Source organism: Nomascus leucogenys, unplaced genomic scaffold, assembly GCF_006542625.1.
Source record: "Nomascus leucogenys isolate Asia unplaced genomic scaffold, Asia_NLE_v1 000680F_127822_qpd_obj, whole genome shotgun sequence".
Taxonomy (NCBI): Eukaryota; Metazoa; Chordata; class Mammalia; order Primates; family Hylobatidae; genus Nomascus; species Nomascus leucogenys.
Genome location: NW_022096122.1, coordinates 32,657 through 50,481, shown reverse-complemented (window position 1 = coordinate 50,481; position 17,825 = coordinate 32,657). Strand labels below are relative to the sequence as shown.

The window sequence follows — 17,825 nt, the reverse complement described above, 5'->3', positions numbered from 1 at the left end:
GAGGTTGTAGGGTGACAGGTCCCCTCGGGAGGGGGAAAGTAGGAAGAGAATTGGAGGTTTTCAGTATGGGAAGCTGAAGTGGCACAGGTATCTTTTATTTATTTATTTATTTTTTTTGAGAAAGAGTCTCGCTCTGCTGTCCAGGCTGGAGTGAAGTGGTGCGATCTCAGCTCACTGCAACCTCCACCTCCCGGGTTCAAGCGATTCTCTTGTCTCAGCCTCCTGAGTAGCTGGGACTACAGGCGCCTGCCACCACGCCCGGCTAATTTTTTTTTGTATTTTTAGTAGAGATGGGGTTTCAGCATGTTGGCCAGGCTGGTCTCGAACTCCTGACCTTATGATCCGCCCACCTCGGCCTCCCAAAGTGGTGGGATTGCAGGTGTGAGCCACTGCGTCCGGCACAGATATCTTTATGTGACCATAGATAGCAGGGACTGGGAAAACAGAGAGGCTAGATGGTGGGCTCAGGGTGCAAAGACTATCATGGAACATACCAGAAGCCTCCCGCCCCCTGCTGTCTGCCTTTCTGGTGGTCCCTCCCCACTGAACTGCAACTTGTCCTAATAAAATCAGGGTTGATACCACCACTTCCAGGATCCCAAGTTCCAAGTCCCTTCAGCTGCAGAAGCAGATGCAATCTCTTCTGAACTTCCAGACACCATTGAGTTTTCAACTTTGGTTTAATTTTTAGACCTTCCAATTACAGAACACACACACACACTTGTTATGAGTAAAAGAATAAAGAAAAATAGAGAGTTCTGTATTCGTGTTTGTCTTCGTATCTTTCCCCTCCAGGTCCCACTTCCCTTCAGAAGTAACCTCTGGGAGTCCCTTTGCTCCGGAACCTCCTTTCAGACACAGGTAAGTTTTATTTTGCATAGTAGGACATACACCCGTCACCACCTTTGTGAATGTCTTGTGGTGTCTCTAACCATATGCCCCACAGTGAGGGGATGTGGATGGATCAACTCTGCTTCAGCCTGTGCTTACACACACTCCTCTGTAAGTATTTTTGTGCATGCCTGTGAGAACATTTTCTAGGATCGATTTCTAGGAGAAGAACTGGTGATTTGAAGGGTGTGCATATTTTAAATGGAATGCATGTATTAGAAAGGAAGTAAGATCTAAAATCAATAATTTAAGTTTCCACCTCCAGAAACTAGAAAAAGAAGAGCAAATTAAATCTAATGGGAGAAGAAAGAAATAAATCACAAATATTAGATTAGAGGAGAAATCAGTGGATTTGAAAATAGGAAATCCATAGAGGACAGAAATCAGTGGAATTGAAAACAGCAAGTCAACAGACAAAAATCAACAAAACCACAGGCTTGTTCTTTGAAATAACAATCAATGAGACTAATAAGCTTCTAGCCATACTGTAAAGGAAAGAGGTGACATCACTACAGATCCCACGGACATTAAAAAGATCATAAAGAAATATTATAAATTCTGTGCCCATAAAATTGATCACCTATAGACGAAAAGAACAAAAGGATAAAATCTGACAACTCACACAAGAAGAAATAGCCAATCTGAGTGAGCCTATATCTCTTAAAGAAATTGAATTGATAATTTAATAACCTTCCCTAACAAAAGGCTCCAGGCCCAGATGGGTTTACTGATGAATTTTCCCCAACATTTAAGGAAGAAGTTATATTGATTCTCTACAATTCCTTCCAGAAGATAGAAACAGAGGGAATATCACCAAATATCCACCCAATAAATTTCACCAATATGTGCTTACACCTAATAGAGAAGGGTAACAATTATTCTCATACCATCATCAATAAGGGTGACAGCAACTTGCCTGAAGGGTGAGAGGTTTCAACTCATATTTTCATCACAGCAACAGAGGTTGACATGTTTCTTTCTTTTCTTTCTTTCTTTTTTTTATTGGCTGAGTCAGACTTTCCCTCTGTCACCCAGGCTGGACTGCAGTGGCACGACCTTGGCTCACTGCAGCTTGCACCTCCCAGGTTCAAACAATGCTCCCACCTCAGCCTCCCGAGTAGCTGGGATTACAGGTGTCCTCCACCACATCAGCTAATTCTTGTAATTTTTTTTTTTTTTTTCGAGATGGAGACTCACTGTGTCACCCAAGCTGGAGTGCAGTGGCACGATCTGGGCTCACTGCAAGCTCCGCCTCCCGGGTTCACGCTATTCTCCTGCCTCAGTCCCCCGAGTAGCTGGGACTACAGACGCCCGCCACCACGCCCCGCTAATTTTTTGTATTTTTAGTACAGATGGGGTTTCACCATGTTAGCCAGGATGGTCTCGATCTCCTGACCTTGTGATCTGCCCACCTCGGCCTCCCAAAGTGCTGGGATTACAGGCGTGAGCCACCACACCTGGCCGTAAATATTTGTATGTCACAGGAACTGATTATATTTGTGTGGTTTTATTTCTAGGCTCTGTATGCTTAAATCTATGTGTCTTTTAGCCAATACTCCACTGTCCTTTTTTTGGTTGTTGAGACAGAGTTTCACACTGTCACCCAGGCTGGAGTGCAGTGGTGCCATCTCACCTGGGCTCAAGTGATCCACCCACCTTGGCCTCTCAAAGGGTTGGGATTACGGGTATCAGCTAACAGACCTGAACAGAACATGCAAAACTATAAAACTTCTAGAAGATAGTAGAGAAGAGAATCTAATTCATCTCAGATTTGGTGATGACTTTTTAGACACCAGAGCAAAGGCATCATCGGGAAAGAAATAATTGAAAAGTTGGACTTTGTTCGGGTTAAAAATGTTTGGTCTGAGCTGGGTGCAGTGGCTCACGCCTGTCATCCTAGCACTCTGGGAGGCTGAGGTAGGTGGATCACCTGAGGTCCGGAGTTCAAGACCAGCCTAACCAACGTGGCGAAACCACGTCTCTACTAAAAATATAAAAATTAGCCAGGCGTAGTGGCAGGTGCCTGTAGTCCCAGCTACTTGGGAGGCTGAGGCAGGAGAATCGCTTGAACCCTGGAGGTGGGGGTTGCAGTGAACCGAGATTGTGCCACTGTACTCCAGCCTGAGCAACAGAGTGAGACTCTGTCTCAATAATAATAATAATAATAATAATAATAATAATAATAATAAAACCAAAAACGTCTGGTCTGTGGTAACCTGGTAACCAGTATGTGGCCAGGTGCAGAGTAGCTCATGCCTATAATCCCAGCACTTTGGGAGGCCAAGGTGGGTGGATCACCTGAGGTCAGGAGTTTGAGACCAGTTTGGTCAACATGGAGAAACCTCGTCTCTATTAAAAATACAAAATTTAGCCAGGCACAGTGGCTCATGCCTATAATCCCAGCACTTTGGGAGGCCAAGGCGGGCCTGAGGTCAGGAGTTCGACACCAGCCTGGCCAACATGGTGAAACCCCATCTCTATTAAAAATACAAAATGAGCTGGGCATGGTGGCGCATGCCTGTAATCCCAGCTACTCAGGAGGCTGAGGCAGTAGAATTGCTTGAACCCAGGAGGCAGAGGTTGCAGTGAGCTGAGATCACACTGCTGCACTCCAGCCTGGGTGACAGTGAGATTCCATCTGAAGAAAAAATAAAAGGGGAGAGCTTGTCTATATGAACAATTTTAAAATATTAGCTGGGCATAGTGGCGCATGCCTGGAGTCCCAGCTACACAGGAGGCTGAAACAAGGATCTCTTGAGGCCACGAGTTCAAGGCTGCAGTGAGTGGTCATTGCACCACTGCCCCCAGCTTGGTTGACAGAGCAAGACCCTGTCTCAAAAAAAAAAAAAAAAGGATGAGTTCATGTCCTTTGCAGGGACATGGATGAAGCTGGAAGCCATCGTTGTCAGAAACTAACAGAGGAACAGAAAACCAAACACTGCATGTTCTCACTCATAAGTGGGAGTTAAACAATGAGAACACATGGACACAGGGAGGGGAGCATCACACACCAGGGCCTGTCGGGGGGTGGGGGGCAAGGGGAGGGAGAGCATGAGGAGAAATACCTAATGTAGATGATGGGTTGATGGGTGCAGCAAACCACCATGGCACATGGATACCTATGTAACAAACTTGCACGTTCTGCACATGTACCCCAGAACTTAAAGTAGAATAATAACAAAAAAAGAGAAAATAACTTTTTTTAAAACAAAGAACCAGTATGCAAAATGTGCCAAAGAAAACTCTTAAGACTCAACCACTGGAAAAAAAAAAAACCCCATTTAAACATGGGCCGCCTCACCAAAGATGCTTTGCAGGTGGCAAATTCACCTACGAAAAATCACTGCACGTGGTAGCTCGTCAGGGGGTTGCAAATTAATACCGCTGAGACATGCCAGCCAACAGGTCTCGGGGTGACTAAGATCTAGAGATACCAACAGATGAAGTACCGGAACTGTTATTGAATGCTGGTCACAAGAAGAGGGTCCCTGCACCCTCTGACCTTCAGGTCACTCTGCAGCCTGCAATACATTTTTTTTTTTCTTGAGGCTGAGTCTTCCTCTGTGGTCCAGGCTGGAGTGCAATGGCGCAATTTTGGCTCCCTGCCACCTCCGCCTCCTGGGTTCAAGCCATTCTCCTGCCTCAGCCTCCAGAGTAGCTGACAGGCACCTGCCAGCACGCCTGGCTGTTTTGTGTTTTTAGCAGAGATGGGATTTCACTATGTTAGCCAGGCTGGTCTCGAACTCCCGACCTCAGGTGATCCACCTGCCTCAACCTCCTAAAGTGCTGGGATTACAGGCGTGAGCCACTGTGCCCGGCCATATAGTCACATTTTCTTCAAGCTTTGGGTTTAGGGATCCCAGCTTTGGGTTTAGGAGAGTCCAGCTTTGGGTTTAGTGGAGCTCAGCTTCCATCCCTCGCACCCTCAAAGTTCCCCATCTTTGTAGACCCGGTGACCCCTGTTTCTGTGATAACACCTGCCTCTGAACGAACTCTGTGTTCTACTGACTTCAAAGTGACCCACCAGCCCCAGTGAACTGGCAGCTGGCAGGCGTCGGGGGATAGAGGACCTGCCGGCATCGGCCTCAGATCACAAGGCAAGAATCCTCGTAGGTAAGCACAAAAATGCGTAGGAAATGCTCTGAACTCTGTCTCTCTGTGTTGATTTTCCTCTATTGCATCACCCAACCAAGCAGACCGTTTGCCCAGCGAGATTTGCATGCCATCCTCCACGGACGACCTGTGTAGATTTTGATCTGTGTTTTCTGCAAAGGCAGTGGCTGAATTTCTCTGATTTCTGTATCTCATTCTCAGAGTGTATAGCACAGGGCTTCATCACTGGCCAGAGAGCAGATTCTGAGAAACATAAGAAGCCCCTTTTTAAAACAAAATTAATTTGTTTGTGTGTGTGTGCATGGGTGGGGATGTGTGCACGGCAGCTGCAAAATCAGCCTCGCTCTGGAAGGCAGGAAGCCACTGTACGTGGAATTAAGCTAATTAACATGAAATGCCATTCGGTGAAAAAAAAAAAAAACCCCAAAGTGATTGAGTGTGTGAGCCCTGCCCTGCTGCAAAAGAAGAGTGTGGAAATAGCCGATATGCTGAAATTTAAGCACTTCTGCTGTTACTGAGCCAAAGTGCCAACGGTTTTAGCGGGTTATGGCAGACAGATTCGTTTAACAGATGAGAGAGAGGTGAGAGGAAGGTTTCCAGGCTTGACCTCCTAACAGCTGTTCTCTGTTTAAAGATTGTTTCTCTAGACACGAAGTCCTTGCCCATATCTATGTCCTGAATGGTATTGCCTAAGTTTTCTTCTAGGGTTTTTATGGTTTTAGGTCTAACATTTAAGTCTTTAATCCATCTTGAATTAATTTAATATAAGGTGTAAGGAAGGGATCCAGTTTCAGCTTTCTACATATGGCTAGCCAGTTTTCCCAGCACCATTTATGAAAATTCGGCACATGTACACCATGGAATACTATGCAGCCATAAAAAATGACGAGTTCATGTCCTTTGTAGGGACATGGATGAAGCTGGAAACCATCATTCTCAGCAAACTATCGCAAGGACAAAAAACCACACACCACATGTTCTCACTCATAGGTGGGAATTGAACAATGAGAACTCATGGACACAGGAAGGGGAACATCACACACAGGGGGCCTGTTGTGGGGTGAGGAGGGGGGAGGGACAGCATTAGGAGATATACCTAATGCTAAATGACGAGTTAATGGGTGCAGCACACCAACATGGCACATGGATACATATGTAACAAACCTGCACGTTGTGCACATGTACCCTAGAACTTAAAGTATAATAAAAAAAGATAAAATCAATTATTTTAATTTAAATAAATAAATAAATAAAGATCGTTGCTCTGGGTGAGTTTGATGCTGACTTGCCTTAGGATAGTTTAACTGTGATTGGGTGGATTCTACTCATCCTGTTTCCAGCCACGTGCTCAGCAAAGCAGTCAAAGAGAAAGATCGCTGGAGAAGAAACAGAGACAGCTTCAACTACCTTGTTTCTGTCCGAAGTCAAAGCCGGACTCCCTTAGACCCAAAGCGAGGTTTCCTTAAAACCCAAACAGGAGCCAGGTGCGGTGGCTCACGCCTGTAATCCCAGCACTTTGGGAGGCTGAGGTGGGTGGATCACCTGAGGCTGGGAGTTCGAGACCAGCCCGACCAATATGGAGAAACCCCATCTCTACTAAAAATACAAAATTAGCTGGGCTTGGAGGCGCACGCCTGTAATCCCAGCTACTCGGAAGGCTGAGGCAGGAGAATTGCTTGAACCCGGGAGGCAGAGGTCGCGGTGAGCCGAGATTGAGCCGTTGCACTCCAGCCTGGGCAACAAGAGCAAAACTTTGTCTAAAGAAAAAAAAAAAAAAAAAAAAAGAAACAACCCAAACAGGAACTCCATTAAAACCTAAAGCTGCCCTCCCTTAGACTCAAAAAGAGGCTTCCTTAAAACCCAAAGAGGGGCTGCGTTAGACCCAAAGCTGAGCTCCCCCAAACCCAATGCTGACCTCTTTTAAACCCGAAGCTGAGCTCCCTTAGACCAAAAGCTGGGCTCCCCTAAGCCCAAAGCTGGGCCCTCATAGACCTAAAGCTGGGTTCCCCTAAGCCCAAAGCTGGGCTCCCCTAAACCCAGGGAAGATTTTCATCTTTGAACACAAAGGAGTGTGTTTTTCTCTTGCTCCCTGGACCCAAACCCGCAGTGACAGGAACCCCCAGATGTGACAAGCCTCCAGTATATGTATTTCCCCACGTGCGAGCCAGTTTCAATCTCTCTCCTGTGAAAGATGAAAGGATCCCGGGGTAGCAGTGATCATAGACAGAGAGTCATTTCTTTGTTCTCTTTGTGACCTAAGGGAGGTTCTCAGGCCAACAGAAGAGGATATTTTAAAAGATTTCAAAGCAGTATGCATCCTAGGCTACCACTCAGCACAAGAAATTAACATTACAGGCCGGGCGCGGTGGCTCACGCCAGTCATCTCAGCACTTTGGAAGGCTGAGGCGGGCGGATCACGAGGTCGGGAGTTCGAGACCAGCCTGGTCAACATTGCAAAACCTCGTCTTTACTAAAAATACAAAAAAACATTAGCCGAGTGTTGTGGCAGGTGCCTGTCATTCCAGCTACTCGGGAGGCTGAGACGGGAGAATTGCTGGAACCCGGGAGGCAGAGGTTGCAGTGAGCTGAGATCGCACCACTGCACTCCAGCCTGCGCAACAGAGCAAAACCCTGTCAAAAAAAAAAAAAAAAAAAAAAAAGAAGAGGCAGCTGGGGCACCTTCCTGAGCAAAAACTAGAATCCTCCGTGTCCCATTCAAGTCCTGCGTGTTTGCAAATTGACTCCAAAAATCACCTGGTGGGTCCTCAAATAGTTAACCATGTCATGCACCAATTCCCCTCCTAGGTAAAAGCTGGAGACAAATAAAGACAGGTGGAGAATTTGTTAAGCAAACATCTGATTCCTTAATGAGGTAATAATGTCTTTTTTTTTTTTTTAGAGACAGGATTGCACTCTGTTGCTCAGGCTGCTCTCCAACTCCTAGATTGAAGAAATCCTCCTCCCTCAGCCTCCAAAAGTGTTGAGATTACAGTCTGAGCCACTGCACCCGGCTCTTAATAATGTCTTTTTTCTTCTTTTGAAGGCGGATTCTCACTCGGTCGTCCAGGCTGGAGTGCAGTGGCTTCATGGCGGCTCCCTGCAACCTTCTCCTCTGGGGTTCAAGCAATTCTCATGCCTCAGCCTCCCGAGTAGCTGGAACTACAGGTGTGCGCCACCATGCCCAGCTACATTTTTGTATTTTAGTAAAGGTGGGCGTTTTACCATGTTGCCCAGGCTGGTCTCAAATTCCTGAGGTCAGGCAATCCACTTGCCTTGGCCGCCCAAACTGCTAGGATTACAGGCATGAGCCACTGAGCCCAGCCCCTTAATGATGTCTTACTGTAAATTATAGCTAAATGTGTACACATTAAATTAAATATTACCTTATTAACATTTTATTTACTTTTGTCTCTTTTATATTGTAATTAAGGCTATATGGATATGTAAATTTAATAATATGTAAATAATATACATAATCATATAAAGTAATGTAATATATATTATTGTATATTACATATGTTATTTATATATGATATAATTTTTATATAATAACTTATTTACAAGTTATTATATAATAAATTAAACATGTTATATAGTATGTATATTTAATAATTATATACAATATATTGTATAGTATCATTTATATGTTATATATAATTTGTGTATCATATGTAACATATTGAACATAGCATATATAAAATTATATACAACATATTTTATAGATCACATTATGTGTATATGTGATATATATATGTATAATACATTATTTCTGCATGTCATTTTGGTAAGTGAGGGTAACATTAGAAAATATATAAAAAGGGGTGTGGCCAGGCGTGGTGGCTCACACCTATAATCGCAGCACTTTGGGAGGCTGAGACGGGTGGATCACCTGAGGCCGGTGGATCACCTGACGCCAGAAGTTCGAGACCAGCCTGGCCAACATGGTGAAACCCTGTCTTTACTGAAAATACAAAATGAGCTGGGCATGGTGGCAGGCACCTGTTATCCCAGCTACTTGGGAGGCCGAGGCAGGAGAATTGCTTGAACCCAGGAGGTGGAGGTTGCAGTGAGCGGAGATCGTGCCACTGCACTCCAGCCTGGGTGAAAAGAGTGAAACTCTGTCTCAGCAACAACAAAAAATGGTTGCACCAATAAAAACTTGCATATGAACGTTCCCTGCAGCACTGTTCACAACAGCCAAAAGGTGGAAACAGCCCAAGTGTCCGTCAACAGACGGACAGACAAACACAACGTGGCCCCCCCATGCACACAGTGGAATAGTATACAGCTATGAAAAGGAACAAGGCTCTGACCCTGGCTACACTGTGGATGAATCTTGAAGACATCACACTCAGGGACAGAAGCCAGACACAGAAGGCCACATGGTGTAGGATTCCATTTCAATAAAATGCCCAGAACAGGCCTTTTGGGGGAATGACAAAGTGGTGGAAATAGACAGAGGTGGCCGTTGCCCAGCACTGTGAATGTCCTAAATGTCCCCCAGTTATTTGCTTTAAAACGGTGAGTTGATGTAAAGCATAATCTCAACAAGAAACAATTGTCTCTTGAAGCAGGAAGGACACTCCTCAGGTTTCTGTTTTACTTCCTGCATCCGAGCCGGCCTTCCCCACACCCTCCTGGCTGACTCCCTTCCCCCACACCCTCCTGGCTGACTCCCTTCCCCCACACCCTCCTGGCTGAGTCCTGAATGCTCCTGCATTCTTAATGCTGCACTGCTTGTTGCTTGGGTCTTCCTGTCCCCCAGGGAGCCCCGGCCGTGGCCACGGTGACCCTTTTTCCCCAGGACAGGGCAGCCCCAGGGCCGAGCTTCTGCTTTTGGGGGATGCAGCAGTCACTGGGGCTGTAGTCAGCCTGGCCTCCTCATCCCTCAGGTCCCCACCGGGGTGTTTGGAGCCGGCTGCGCAAGCCTTCCCTGCCTGTGGTCACTATGGCCGAGTTGACCTTGGCTGGGCATGAGTGGAGGGGAAGCAGTGGCCACCACTGTGTGAACCAGTGACCTCATGCTCTCCGTCAGGAAGCCACAGTGAAAGGCATCCAAGTTCTCAAGTCCAGCATTGTTTCAACTTCCTCCTCCTCTTCCCTGGCCACACAGAGCTTCCTTCCTAGCTACCTGGAGATGACAGGGAAGGAGAAGGTCAAGTGTGCTTGAGTCCTCGGGTGACATCGCCTGTTTCTGGAGCAGGCGTCACATTGAATGCGTGCAAACGTTTTCTTGTGCACCCATCCTAGGAAGATGCGCTTATCATCTTTGCTTTACATATAGGGACACTGAGGTGCAGAGGGCATAAGGAACCTGAGCCATGAGTGACAAGGACGTGGTGACTGAGACCCAGGCCCTAGGTTTTCTGGGCATGTAGAAGATGCCACACTCTGCTTTGCAATAATCTCCAGATACACGCATCTGAGCGGAAACACACCTGCACCTCTGAGCCTGAACTCTGCACCTGTCTCCGGCTGCCTGTTTCATCCTCCTTGCCCTCCCAAAGGGATTTCAGGGACCATACTGCATACCGAGAACTCCCCAAGGAGAAGAGACCTGAAGTGTATCATCCTGGTGCTCCCTGAGGCTGGAGCAGAGTCCTGGCCTGCTGGGCAGGTGCATTTGCACCTGCTCTTCACAGGGGTTGGGAACAAGTCAGAATACAGGTAAAAAAGAGGAGGCCGGGTGCAGTGGCTCACGCCTGTAATCCCAGCACTTTGGGAGGCTGAGGCGGGTGGATCACGAAGTCAGGAGATCGAGACCATCCTGGCTAACACGGTTAAAGCCCGTCTCTACTAAAAATATAAAAAATTAGCCAGGCGTGGTGGCGGGCGCCTGTAGTCCCAGCTACTTGGGAGGCTGAGGCAGGAGAATGGCGTGAACCCAGGAGGCGGAGCTTGCAGTCAGTCAAGATCGTGCCACTGCGCTCCAGCCTGGGCGACAGAGCGAGACGCCGTCTCAAAAAAAAAAAAAAGAAAAAAGAGGAAGCTGGGCACAGTGACTCACACTTGTAATCCCAGCACTTTGGGATGCTGAGGCGGGTGGATCACCTGAGGTTGGGAGTTCAAGACCAGCCTGACAAACATGGAGAAATCCCATCTCTACTAAAAATTAGCCGGGTGTGGTGGCGCATGCCTGCAATCCCAGCTACTCGGGAGGCTGAGGCAGGAGAATTGCTTGAACCCGGGAGGTGGAGGTTGCAGTGAGCCAAGATCGCACCACTGCCCTCCAGCCTGGGCAACAAGGGTGAAACTCTGTCTCAAAAAAAAAAAAAAAAAAAAACAAGAGAAGTGGGTCTCAACAGGGTCCCCAGTGTATCACTAACAGCTGAGCCCCCCCAGGAGCCCCGCAGCCTGCCTGAGTTATTACTGGAGAGGCAGAACGAGCCGAGGAATCTCACTTCCTGGTTCTGCTCTAAACCACCCTCCTGGGAAGGGGTGAATGCAAAGCTACGACGTGACTACAACTCAAAGGCTGGGGTGCTGTTTCCCCTGCTCGCTCTCAGGCACAGATGATGTGCTCATGCCAGCTTCCTTGGTATGGTGGTCTACCTGGCCCTGCAGAAGGCTGTGTCCCCACAGCAGTGGGACCAACTCATACATATCTCCTTACCCTTGCTCCTGTAGGTCCTCTGCCCCTGCAGCTCCTTATGCCTGTCTGCACCCAGCACGGTGTCTTGAGTGACACCTTCAACCCTCCTTCTTGGGGCATCAGCCCACCATAGACCTGCCAGAGCCTCTTGGAAATCTGCATTTCTTTCCAGCCCATGGGTGCCAGCTCCTGCCTCCATGAAGACCCTCTGCTGTCCTTAGCTTAGAGCTCTGCACCCAGGATGGTCTTGGTAAATGCAGAGGGTGTGTGTGTGTGTGTGTGTGTGTGACACAGGACATTCCCAATGACTGTGGAGGGAATGAATGGGTGCCTGTATGAATAACACTCAGAGCATCCACACAAATGTGGAGAGAATGGATGAATGACATACAGGATTCAGTCACGCAAATGTGGAGGGAATGAATGAATGATACCCAGGGTTCACTCCCACAAATGTGGAGGAAATGAATGAATGATACCCAAGGATTCACTCCCACAAATGTGGAGGAAATGAATGAATGACACCCAGAGATTCATTCCCACAAATGTGCAGAGAAAGAATGAATGACACCCAGGATTCACTTCCGCAAATGTAGAGAGAATGAATGAATGATATCCAGGATTCACTTCCACAAATGTAGAGAGAATGAATGAGTGATACCCAGGATTCACTTCCACAAATGTAGAGAGAATGAATGAATGATACCCAGGGATTCCCCACAAATGTGAAGGGAATGAATGAATGATATCCAGGATTCACTTCCGCAAATGTAGAGAGAATGAATGAATGACACCCAGGATGCACTTCCGCAAATGTAGAGAGAATGAATGAATGATATCCAGGATTCACTTCCGCAAATGTAAAGAGAGTGAATGAATGATACCCAGGGATTCCCCACAAATGTGGAGGGAATGAATGAATGATATTCAGGGATTCCTCACAAATGTGAAGGGAATGAATGAATGATACCCAGGATTCACTTCCCCAAATGTAGAGAGAATGAATGAATGATATCCAGGATTCACTTCCGCAAATGTAGAGAGAATGAATGAATGACACCCAGGATTCACTTCCGCAAATGTAGAGAGAATGAATGAATGATATCCAGGATTCACTTCCGCAAATGTAGAGAGAGTGAATGAATGATACCCAGGGATTCCCCACAAATGTGGAGGGAATGAATGAATGATATTCAGGGATTCCTCACGAATGTGGAGGGAATAAATGAATGACACCTAAGGATTCCTCACAAATGTGAAGGGAATGAATGAATGGCACCCAGGATTCACTTCTGCAAATGTAGAGAGAATGAATGAATGATACCCAGAGATTCCCCACAATTGTGGAGGGAATGAATGACTGACACGTAAGGATTCTCCACAAATGTAGAGGGAATGAATAACACTCAAAGATTTACTCCTGCAACTGTGGAGAGAATGAATGAATGAATGACACCTAAGGATTCCTCACAAATGTGGAGGTAATGAATGAATGACACCCAGGATTCACTTCTGCAAATGTAGAGAGAATGATTTAATGATACCCAGATATTCCCCGCAAATGTGGAGGGAACGAATGAATGACATCCAGGGATTCCCTGCAAATGTGGAGGGAATGAATGAATGACACCTAAGGATTCCCCACAAATGTGGAGGGAATGAACGAATGAGTTGCACACAGGCCTTGCTTGATAAACGAATGGGTGAATGCATAAATGAATGACGTGCAGGGTTTTCTCCCTAAACGTGGAGTGAATAAATGAAAGAGTGAATGCATGATGCCCGCTAGTTCCTGACAAGTGTAGAGCAAATGAGTAAATGAGTGAATGAATGAATGCCACTCTGAGCATGCAGAGCAAATGAGTGATGTAATGTGTGGAGCAAATCAGTAAATGAATGAATGAATGAATGAATGCCACTCTGAGAATGCAGAGTGAATGAGTGATGGAATGTGTGGAGCAAATGAGTGAATGAATGAATGAATGAATGCCACTCTGACAATGCAGAGTGAATGAGTGATGGAATGTGTGGAGCAAATGAGTAAATGAATGAATGAATGAATGCCACTCTGAGCACGCAGAGTGAATGAGTGATGGAATGGACAGAAGGTGGCAGGGGCAGTGTGGACATTGGCCCCACCGCCTCCCTCTGGCCCACTTTGGTCCAGCTTGCTACTGGCCCTGACCTCTTTGCTGCGTCCATGGAAACTGTAGGCCCAGCACCCCTCACCCCTGGGGTCACTCCCTCTCTGGGCTGTGTGGTTCTCCAGGACTGCCAATCAATGAGGAGAGGGGTGTGGTCCAAGCCTTTCAATCACTGAGGATAAGGGGGTGTGGTCCAAGCCTGTCAATCACTGAAGATGGGGGTGTGTGGCCCAAGCCTGTCAATCACCCAAGAGAGGGGTGTGGCCCAAGCCTGGCCAGTTAGGGGTCCCCCTCACCCTGTTCGTAAAAATTATCTCAAGCAGTGGTCATTTGTTTCTGACATGGCTGGTCGGAACCCTTCAGGAGGTGTGACTTGTGGGTGCCAGGAGAGAGAGGGTGTCTCTTTTCCCATTTGATTCTGCTCTGAAAAGATGGGGACCCCAGGCTACCACAGACCCTCTTTCCATCGCAATAGAGAAAGTGGTCTTCCTCCAGTGATTCCACACCCTGCAGCTGAGGGAGGCAGAAAAAGGTGGGGCTGAAACGTGGGAAGAGAGAAAGAGAAAGAGGAGAAACTGATGACCATTTAAGCTCCTGGATCCAGCCATGCCTGAAGTCCCCATAGAAATCCTAATTATCCAATTTGACGATTTCCACCTTGACTTCAGCTAGCTCGACTCAAGTTTCTATTGCTGGCCATAGAAGACAGTTATGCCTCAAGCACTAGGGGTAGGCAGGCTGGGCTCCCAGTTGAGGGACAGAATGGTCCTAGTTTCAGAGAGAGGGCCCAGGGAGCCTATGCCCCCTGCCCTGGGCTGAGACATGGTTGTTCCAAAGACAGTCACGCATCATTCATCACTAATTCCCCAGCACAGTGGTTCAAGGCTAATAAGCAGCACTCAGCGCCCACCTCTGCCTCTTTCTGGTTGTAGGTCTTGAACACACCCCCACCTCCATGTCTGCCTCAGTTGCCATTACTGGTAAAACAGGGATGATCATAGTAGCACCTGTCCCACGAAGTTTTGAAAATCCCAGAGGTCAGGCTGGGTGTGCGGTGGCTCACACCTGTAATCCCAGCACTTTGGGAGGCCAAGGCGGGTGGATCATGAGGTCAGGAGTTTGAGACCAGCCTGACCAACATAGTGAAACCCCATCTCTACTAAAAAATACAAAAAATTAGCCAGGCGTGGTGGTGGGCACCTGTAATCCCAGCTACGTGGGAGGCTGAGGCAGGAGAATCACTTGAACCCGGCAGGTGGAGGTTGCAGTGAGCTGAGATCGTGCCACTGCACTCCAGCCTGGGCAACAATGCGAGACAAGAAAGGAAAGAAAGGAGGGGGGAGGGGAGGGGAGAGGAAGGGGAAAGGGGAAGGAGGAAGGAGGAAGGAGGAAGGAGGAGGAAGGAGGAAAGAGGAAGGAGGAGGAAGGAGGAAGGAGGAAAGAGGAAGGAGGAAGGAGGAAAGAGGAAGGAGGAAAGAGGAAGGAGGAAGGAGGGAGGAAGGAGGAAAGAGGAAAGAGGAAGGATGGAGGGAGGGAAGGAGGAAGGAGGAAGGAGGGAGGGGAGGAGGAAGGAGGAGGAAGGAGGAAGGAGGGAGGAAGGAGGAAACAGGAAGGAGGAAGGAGGGAGGGAAGGAAGGAAGGAAAAGATCCCAGAGATAAAAGCCTTGTAAAAGCAGCTGCTGCTTCCTCGTCACTCAATCGATGTCAACTATTTTTATTAGCGAAAAACCAAAAACAACCTCTCCTCCCCACAAAACAGAAGCAAAATAAAAGCCAAAGACAGGTGTTAAGAAGATTTCTGGGAGAGCACATTTTAAAGAAGGTGGACTTTCTTCATCTCGAGAGCGACCCAACCCAGCATCTCGGCGTCCTGTACCCCTCGTCAAAGGAACAATTGACTTGAAAACTGGGAATCTCTGTTAAAACGGACAAGATGATTTTGCTATTTTCTTGTGGCAACGTCTGAAGATGTGCAAGAAAGGGGTATTTTTTAGGCCAACCTCAGCCCTCTCTGCAACCCTCGACAGCTTGTGCAAATTGCACAGCTCCTATGTGGAGGCTGTGTGTCGTTTTGCAGGACTCTGGTGAGCCCGGGTTAAAAATCACACACCCCAAAGGGAGGCTGAGCTGAGGGTCTTCTCTGCCATTCAACAGCGTCTCTGGCCCGGATATGCCCTGCTAGCTGGGGTATTTCTGCAGGGCAGCCTCTCCTACCCCAACACCCCCAGGTCCCCGTGACTTACAACGGTGGCTGCAGGGAGGGCAGACATCCTGGGTGATGCTGGTCTGGTGGTGCTTGTCTGAGCAGCTGTCAAGCTAGGCAGGGGGTCCTCGGGGACCCTCCTCCTGGTCCAGAGGCAGCTGCCCTACGGGAGTGAGCACTGCACAGGAGCAGGAGTGGAGGGCCAGCTGTCTGCTCTGCTGGGGAAAAAATCCCACAGGCTGTGCCTGCGGCACACACTGAGGCAGACACCAGCAGCCTCCGTAGACCCAGAGAGCTGCTCTTAGCTGCGATCTGTCATCTGCAGACTGAGATTGGTGCACGGTGGTTATGAAACCGGCCAGACCAACAATAGATGGAAAAGGTTCCTCTTTTTTGGCCCTGGGCCCCAGGGAGTGACGTCAGGTAATCAGAGGGGGATTTTATGTGTTTTTCTCCTAATGCGATATTTTTCAATATGAATTTTTTTTTTTTTTTTTTTTAGTGAGTTTGGCCTCCACATATGCGGGACCATTGCCTCAGAAGGGTTAGTTTAGGATTAGAAAATGGGTTAAAGTTAAGGACAGCTTCTCTTGCATATATTGGATATTACTTTATGCTTTATGTGAAAATACTAACCTTTTCTTTTAAGACTGAATCTCGCTCTGCCTCCCAAACCGGAGTGCAATGGCACAGTCTCGGCTCACCGTGGCTTCCTCCTCCCAGGTTCAAATGATTCTGCCTCAGCCTCCCAAGTAGCTGGGAAGACAGGCATACATCACCACACCCGGCTAATTTTTTTGTTGTTGTTGTATTTTTTTTTTTTAGTAGAGACAGGATTTCATCATGTTGGTCAGGCTGGTCTCGAACTCCTGACCTCAGGTGATCCACCCGCCTCAGCCTCCCAAAGTGCTGGGATTATGGGCGTGAGCCACCGCGCCTGGCTGCGTATTCACTATTTAAAAGCAGTCAGTACTCATTGGATGATGCTAAGACAGTTTTTTATTTGGAAGCTAGAGGCTGCAGTGAGCTGAACTGCACTGTACACTCACTGTTCTGAACTGAATTGAACTCACACCACTGCACTCCAGCCTGGGTGACAGAGCAGGACCCTGTCTTAAAAATTAAAGGGAGGGCCCTTTATTACAAACAGCGAGGTCCGTATATATTTTCTGAGTTTCGTATCTGTTACAGGCTGAATTGTACCCTCCCAAATTCATACGTTAAAGTCCTAACCCCTGGGACCACACAGTGTGGCTGTATTTGGAGATTACTTCTTTAAAGAGTTCACTGCAGTAAAATGAGGTCACCAGGACTGGGCCCTGATCCAATAGGACTGGTGTCCTCATAAGAAGAGCATATGAGGACACAGACACGCACAGAGGGACGACCCTGTGAGGACACAGGGAGAAGACGGCGTCTACAAGCCCAGGAGAGCGACCTCAGGAGGAACCAGCCCTGCCTATACCTGGATCTCAGACTTCCAGCCTCCAGGACTGTGGGAGAATCAATGCCTGTTGCTTATAAGCCACCCAGTCTATGGTATTCTGGGATAGTAGTTCGAAATGGACAAACACGGCTCATAAGAAGAGGAGACGAGGACACAGACACGCACAGAGGGACGACCCTGTGAGGACACAGGGAGAAGACGGCGTCTACAAGCCCAGGAGAGAGGCCTAAGGAGGAACCAGCCCTGTCCACACCTGGATCTCGGACCTCCAGCCTCCAGGACTGTGGGAGAATCAGTGTCTGTTGTTCAGAATCACCCCGTTTGCAGTGTTTTATTATGGCGGCCGAGCTGACTACCCTTTCCCTGTGAAGCAGGCAGGAGAAGGCAGACGTCAGAGATGCTGCCGAGACCTAGGCTGAATGGAGGTGAATTGGA

At 47.7% G+C, this 17,825-nt stretch overlaps 1 protein-coding gene across 1 annotated transcript in view; it reads right to left on the bottom strand.

Annotated features, from left to right (window-relative positions):
* The window catches only part of P2RY8 (P2Y receptor family member 8), a 28,857-nt gene extending 12,599 nt beyond the window's left edge, over window positions 1-16,258 (bottom strand). Inside the window, exon 1 of the mRNA XM_030808649.1 lies at window positions 15,984-16,258. Coding sequence (XP_030664509.1) covers window positions 15,984-16,010 — 27 coding nt within the window. The 5' untranslated portion in view covers window positions 16,011-16,258. The remainder of the gene's footprint in view (window positions 1-15,983) is intronic.
* Window positions 16,259-17,825: the final 1,567 nt, after the last annotated feature.